The 7,436-nt window shown below is 35.5% G+C and overlaps 1 protein-coding gene across 1 annotated transcript; it reads right to left on the bottom strand.

Moving 5' to 3' along the window:
• Positions 1–3,328: 3,328 nt before the first annotated feature.
• On the bottom strand, positions 3,329–4,835 carry LOC108831751 (KDEL-tailed cysteine endopeptidase CEP2-like). The gene is made up of 3 exons (XM_018605267.2): positions 4,360–4,835; positions 3,795–4,165; positions 3,329–3,710 (listed from the first exon to the last, which is right to left on the bottom strand). Exons 1-3 carry the CDS (start codon positions 4,784–4,786, stop codon positions 3,486–3,488), a joined length of 1,023 nt encoding a protein of 340 aa, XP_018460769.1. The 5' UTR covers positions 4,787–4,835; the 3' UTR covers positions 3,329–3,485.
• Positions 4,836–7,436: the final 2,601 nt, after the last annotated feature.

The following is a 7,436-nucleotide window of genomic DNA, read 5'->3' as shown; positions in this document are numbered from 1 at the left end:
AAAGTAGAGAAAAATAGACCGGGTGAAGCGAGAAAAGAGATAAAAGAAAGGTTGGATATATAAATCAGAACTCAGTAGAGAGCATATTTCTAACTCATGTATTTTACTTTAATGTATTTATGCAGTTTATTAAGATTATGATTTGTGTGTTATTGATCATGTCTAAGTAAACCACATGTTAAATTTATGGTTTTCTAGATTTAAGGATGAACTTCTAGGGCAATTTATAGAATTCTTCATCTGGATTATTTTTAATACTAGATTTTAACTAACAACCTAAAATCTAGATCTTAGGAAATTGATAGACACGATAGTGTTACTGACTTCCTGAAATCTTCGTAGATGAACAAAATAACTATTCACAAAGAAATTATGTTTAGGGATTTATTGAACTTATCAAACATGTTCCTAATACTTGTCTAAACTGATTGAATCCGCAAAAAAGATTTGGAATTATAGGATATAGGCATAGATAGTCTCTTCAACGAAATTTTATTGATTTGAGCATTGTGATTTGGGTTTTAGAATTATTCTTCATAAACCATTAGTATATGTTTAACTGTAATTTTGAATTTTTGTTGATCTTCCTAGGTCTTGCGCTTTCTTCCATTATTTACAACTGTTTACATTTCTATCTTTTATTGCTTTTTTGTTACTGTCTAGCTTAATTTAAAGTCATAAATCTATTGTGTCATCTGAGACCCTTCTTTTTGTGAAACACTCATCTGAGTGTCTTTGGATTTGATTTTAAGTGATGCATCAATTATAACATTACCGAATAGTTCAAATAGTAAATTTGAGCATATCACCCTTTCACAAAAGACATGGAAATTTTTGACATCTAATATTTTCGGTATAGACTATCAAAGGAATGTACAGTACTTCAATTGTGGAGATGGCAACATATAGCTCCCAAGACAGAACAACATTGTTTTTTTCAAATATATTTTTTCAGGCTGTGGCTTCTATTTAGAGTGAAGGAAATGGACAACGACATGGGGAAGCAAAGATGAGACAAGCTATACTCATTCTGTCATTCATAACATCGAAAAACAAGAGAACGAAGAAAAACATAAAAAATCGTTAAGAAAAACAAGAGAGAGAGAAAGTTTCTTTTTGGTCTCTCCCCACCTCCGCCGCCAAACCCTAGCTTCAAACATCTCAGTCCTTTTTTCAAGGAGGCTGACGACACTGTTTTGCCGTTGGTCTCCTGCCCCGTCAGTTTCTTCTTATCTTAGCCACACCCACTGATCCTATCTAACAGTGTCGCTTCCTTCTTGTCCCTGCGATTCTGGATTTCTGAAGTTTCAGACCTAGTCAGAAGTAGAGGTTCGTGCCTCTCTTCCCTGGAATGTAGGAGAGGTCGTGAGCGTTTAAGACCATCGGTGGCTTTGATCTTCTGTCTCTCTTGTGTGTCGGCGTCAGATATGGGTCAGATCCAAGCCTCTGGTCAGCGAGTCTAGGTTGAGAGAGTAGCTACCCATCCTCCTTTCTCCGACCAGCCTCCCGACGTGTCCTTTGGTTGCGAAGATTCAAAGTTTGTAGAGCCTCTCCTCAAGATATTTGTCCTCAGATAGCGGCAGAGTAGTGGTCTCCGTTGAGGGCCTCTGTATTTAGCTCCAAGTATCATTTACATGGTTCTCCCTGTCCATATGGTTCAGTTCTCTATCTGGTTTGATTAAGGTAGTTGGAGGCTTAGGGTTCTTTGAGGACAGTCACGATGTCTCTGTCTCTTGATTTCTGACGATTGAGACTTGCCTTTGGTGGAGCTAACCTGTTTTTGAGAGTCTTCGGACTTCTCCTGTTCTTCATCTCCGTCTTCAAGCTCTGGTATGTTCTCTTCAGACAACTTTGATGTGTTAGCTTATCCCTTGGGTCGCGTGGTCAGATTGGGGAGAGTTATACTGACTAAGCTTGATCATCGTTCTTGTACTCTAATTTCAAGTGAAGATATCTAGGCACAGTCAGAAGGTTACTTTCCGAGTGGCTTTGGGTTTGGTTTCAACGAAGTTCCTTCTCAGCTAGCACCGGAGTGTAAGCCAAGTTACTTTCCGAGTGGCTTTAGGTTTGGTTTCATTCAAGTGGTTTTTAAAAATAATGTTGCAACTATTTTAAAGAATATTTAGTTTGAATATAATTTTGTATTCGTTCAAAAAAATACAAAGCTCTTATTAGTTTTACCCTGTTACTATTTAATCAAATTTATATAGAATTGGCACAAACTCAGTTTCGGAGCAAACTTTACACTGCAATGATATATCTAAACAAAGAGTCGTTGCTAAAACAACAAGGAAATGTTTAATACTCCCTCCGTTTCATATTATATGTCGTTCTAACCTTATATACACAGATTAAGAAAACATTTAATTTTACATATTTCCAAAATAAAAACACTATTACCAATAAACCTAACCATGTATCAACCAATAGAAAAATAGAAAAGAGAATATTGTCAATAAATTTTGCATTAAAAACCGAAAACGACATTTATTTTGAAACAAAAAATTTCCTCTAAAACGACATATAATTTGAAACGGAGGGAGTATCAGTTTTGAGCTAACAAGAAAACTAGGAAACTAGTCAAACATTTATAATTTGCTTGTTGGTTTAGCAACCACACCTTATTGAACTATATCATTCCAGAGTAAATGTTTGATCCAAAACTGATTTTAAGTCAATTTTGAATCGAGTTGATTATATAGTAAAAAACGGTAATTTTAATAACAGCCTTGTAGTTTTTACACACACCGCAGCAGTAGTAAACACAGAAACAAAAATATTAAGAAAAAAAGTATTTTAGGGAATGTCTAAAAGGTCAAAAGATATTAAACAGTTAACTGTATTAAAGTCAAATTTGAGCGTTAGAGGATTTTGTTATTTTCTTTAAGTTATTGTGATTACAGTATTTTATAAATAATGGTCAAGTTGTATAGTGCTTGTCAGTTGTCAGAGTATTATTAGGAAATGAAGAAAGAAGAAGAAGAAACAAAACTTACAGCTATTGGTTTGGATTAAACTCCTCTTAAAGAATCTTGAATACAAAATCAAAATTAAGACACGCAGACAACGAATAAAAAGAACACATAGTGGTTGTTGACAACTAATATACTACTATTTTGTAAGCTCAAACTTTATTTTACTATACCATCATTATCTTCCGTGCATTTAATGTTATTTGTTTTTTTATTTTTTTTGATATCTAATGTTATTTGTTTTCTGTTTTTGTTGTTTCTCTTTTAATCATGTTTCCCGTATGTGAATTATATATTTTGTATCGTATTGTATTGTGTTGTCGCCATTGCTAATCTTTGCATTGCTGGTTTCATAGTAAACGAAAAGTTAAGAAAAGTCTTATTATATTTGGTGCTTACTCAGGGTTTACAATAAACCAGACTATTAGCGAAAGTTTTAATGTCTTATATTGCAAATAACATAGTACGTTTTGTAGAGTTATATTTTATGTCAGGCTTTCTGAACCATCCGGATTAGCGGACGGGGGTTCTGTTCGGGTATATAGCTAGCTTGGTAATGCCACAGCGCCCTTCCTTTTCCAGAATATCTCTCTCAATGCGGACATAACCATCCTCTCCCCACTCCGGTCCATATGAATTTTTGACCAGCCAGTATTTCGTCCCATCCTTGTCAATCCCATACCCGATCGCTGCCATGGCGTGACTGAGAACGGTTCCGCATTTTCCGGTTACTATACCCTGAAGATGTTGGATTTATATATATATATATATTAGTAAAAATGTGAGTATCAGCATCAATATAAAAAGCTGGTGTTCAGTTACCTTTGAGTAGAATATAAATTGTGGACTACTAGAATCAATTCCAATTGAAACCGGCTGCCTTGCCACAGCTATTTGAAGGGCTAATTCATTGTTTGCAGGTACAACGGTGTACGAATCTATTGTTACCCTCGGCCCATTTTTTTTCAAAGGATCGCATAACCCCTTAATCGCCTTATATGGATAATGTGTCTCGGTTGTGATTCCTTTCTTTTTAATATAATCGAATGCTAGAGGCCTGTTACCTCGCACACAAGTATTAAGGTCAGAGCTACAATCTAACAGCTCTTGTGCAGACAGAGACACCAAGCTTTTTGTCCTTAGGAAGTTTATTCCTTCCACAGCTGCAGCCGTAGAAAAAGCCCAGCAACTTCCTACAAAAAATTAGCAGATCTAATGTTATAAACTGAAAAAGTTTCGATTTTACATTGTCATTACCAAATAGAAATTCTAATATAATTGGTGTCATATAGTAATATTGGTAATATAAAAATAAACAATAAAATCAAGACATAACTTTTTGTTTTGTAAATAATGTAGAGAGAACGAATTTCATATATAAGCTTACCGCATCGGCCTTGATTTTTGACTTCCGTGACCGCTCCTTGTTTTCTCCAGTCCACCGACTCAGGGGGCTTCACATCAGTAAGTTGATAGTCGGTGGCGTTGGTGATCATCGTCTTCGTTTCAGATATACATGAATGCATATCAACGAACTCCGACGGTGTTAAATGGGCAAATTGGTTGAGCTTCAGAGAGTAGGATAACTTCATTTTGTTTATCTTCTGGATGTACTTTGCATTGCGTTTGAACACCTTGTATCTGTTCAGACCTTGATTAGTTACGTTCAAAGATAGATGATGGTGGCTTCTCCACCGATTATAGAGCTTAAGCAAACTTTCTTCGCTCTCAAGCTCTTTTTCTTCATATTCAAACCCACATACGCTCTGGAGAAGAAAGAGCAAAAAGAGAAATGTCAAGAGGTGTTTAATCATTTTTTCTTCTTGCGATTGATTAATAGAATGTTAAAACTGTAAGTTGATTGGATGTGATAAGATAGATATTTATAGGAGGAGTTTATCAGAAACCTAGTACTAGGTGCATGAATCATTGATTTGGTTTGCATGTGATCCACCTAAATGCAGATTAAATGCTCATATGTTTTTTTGGCTTGGGTCAATAAATATTCTCTACCTATAACTCTATTAAGTCATCAACAACATCCTTAATAATGGGTTTCTGAATTTTGTATGAATATAAGGAGGGGTTAGTGGGAGACTAATTTGTAAAGATTTGAAGAATTTTAAGATTCTATTGTTATTGGTAACATAATTCTTAAAGTTCTAAAAAGTCTTTTGTTATTGGTGTGGTGAATTTATAATTCCATATAAATCTTTTGTTATTGGGATAATGATTTTGTAAATCAATTTAAAATCATTTGTTATTCAAAAAGTTGAGTATTTTCTGATTTTGTAATTCTACTAAACTATGGTGTTATTGGCACAATGATTTTTTACATTTTAAGTCATTAATCATGATTCTTAAAATACTAGAGTTAACCCTTGTATTCTCAAAGTTGAGATAACAAAACCAACATCTCTTTATCAAATGAGCATATTCGACAAGTGAGAGACATTGTTTTTTCAGTTTCACTTTTACAAAAACAGTCAACAAAGCATATGTGAAGAAATTAGTTTTTTAGTTACCCAGAATTTTGTTTTTTCATAGAAAAACTGTGAAAGACATTCCACATCACACAATAGCTGATCAAAATGATAAATCCACATACATAAATTCAAAATCAAAGTTGCGAAGACATTTTGTGATACAAATATTTTATGATTATAGCTTGGAACATATGTTGGTATTAATTTGCAGAAAAAATCAAATAACAAAACCAAACGTAACTTCAAAGCAGCACAAATCACAACCAAACCAATTGAATACATGATATTATGATAAAAAGATTAAAAACAGAGAAAGAGATCATAAAAAAGAGAGATTTGTAGTACCTGCAAACTCTAAAAGATGGATGGAAGGCACAAAATAATTGACGACCATAGACTTACCTTATTTTGAATATATTATATGGAAAATATATAAATTGTGGTAACCAGAAGTTAATATGTGAAATAGTTTGTGGTATAATGTGTTTCTTATTACGTTGGCAATAGCCGAGTATATATACATGAGCAAACTTCTATAGCGATAAGGACTAAGACCTATTTACATCATTATCTAGATATACATAAGAGTTATCTTAATATGTAGTAGTTATCTCAATACTCCCCCTCAAGTTGGAAGTGTGAGATTGCGAACACCCAACTTGGACAGAAGAGACTCAAACAGAGGTCTAGGGAGCGATTTAGTAAGGATGTCAGCCAGTTGATCTTTAGAAGAAACATGCTCAGTAGTAATAAGCTTCGACTTAATGGCGTCACGAACATGATGACAGTCTTTCTCGATATGCTTTGTCCGCTCATGGAAGACATGATTGGCAGCAATGTATAAGGCAGACTTGCTATCGCAGTAGAGCTTCATCGGATGAGAGTGATCGATACGGAACGACTGAAGAAGACCTTTCAACCACTTTAGTTCTTTAACTGCCTCAGACATAGACCGATATTCGGCCTCAGCAGAAGATAATGAAACAGTGTCCTGTTTCTTTGTGCGCCAAGAAACCGGAGTGTCTCCCAAAAATGTAATGTAAGCACTCAACGATCGTCGAGAGAGTGGACAACCCATCCAGTCAGAGTCACAGTAGATACTAATGTCAAGATTATCATCAGCTTTAAGAAAAATTCCCTGCCCCGGAGTTCCTTTAATGTAGCGCACCACACGAAGAGCAGCTTCCCAGTGAGGCAGTCGTGGCGCATGCATAAATTGAGCAAGGATATGGACAGGATAACCAAGATCAGGACGGGTGTTCGTAAGGTAGATTAAGCGACCAACAAGACGTCTATACAATTGATTGGAACGGGTGAAGAACGTGAGGGGGTGTATTTCTTTACGGGAGTCACAGTTGCGAGTGCTCATCAGACTGGTTACAGGAACAAACGTCACTGTAGAACGTATCTTCGGATCAATAGAAGTACGAATCCAACCGACCAGCATCGAGTTTGTTGCAAGCCATCGAGAAAGCTCAGGTTCAGTCGATGGTTTAGCTATAGTTCCATTGATAAACCCGATCTTTCGTTTTGCTTGTATGGAATTAGTCAATTCCGTAGACCATTCGGAATAGTTATCTCCACGCAGCAAGACTGAAGTGATAAGAGCACCTGGATTATCAGAAGGGTGTAAGTAGTATGGAGAGGAAGTAGAGATATCTGTAGTTGCAGGGATCATCGTAGTAGTAGTAGTAGTAGGGATTATCGTGGTAGTAGGAGTAGAATTAGGATCAGCCATGTTTCTTGTAGGTCAAGAAACGCTGTGAAAGAAAGAAAGAAAATTTAGGGTTCTCAGATCTTTTGCTCTGATACCATGAAATAGTTTGTGGTATAATGTGTTTCTTATTACGTTGGCAATAGCCGAGTATATATACATGAGCAAACTTCTATAGCGATAAGGACTAAGACCTATTTACATCATTATCTAGATATACATAAGAGTTATCTTAATATGTAGTAGTTATCTCAATAATATGAA

This window comes from Raphanus sativus, chromosome 9 (assembly GCF_000801105.2).
Source record: "Raphanus sativus cultivar WK10039 chromosome 9, ASM80110v3, whole genome shotgun sequence".
NCBI lineage: Eukaryota > Viridiplantae > Streptophyta > Magnoliopsida > Brassicales > Brassicaceae > Raphanus > Raphanus sativus.
This window is presented reverse-complemented; position numbering and strand designations above follow the sequence as displayed.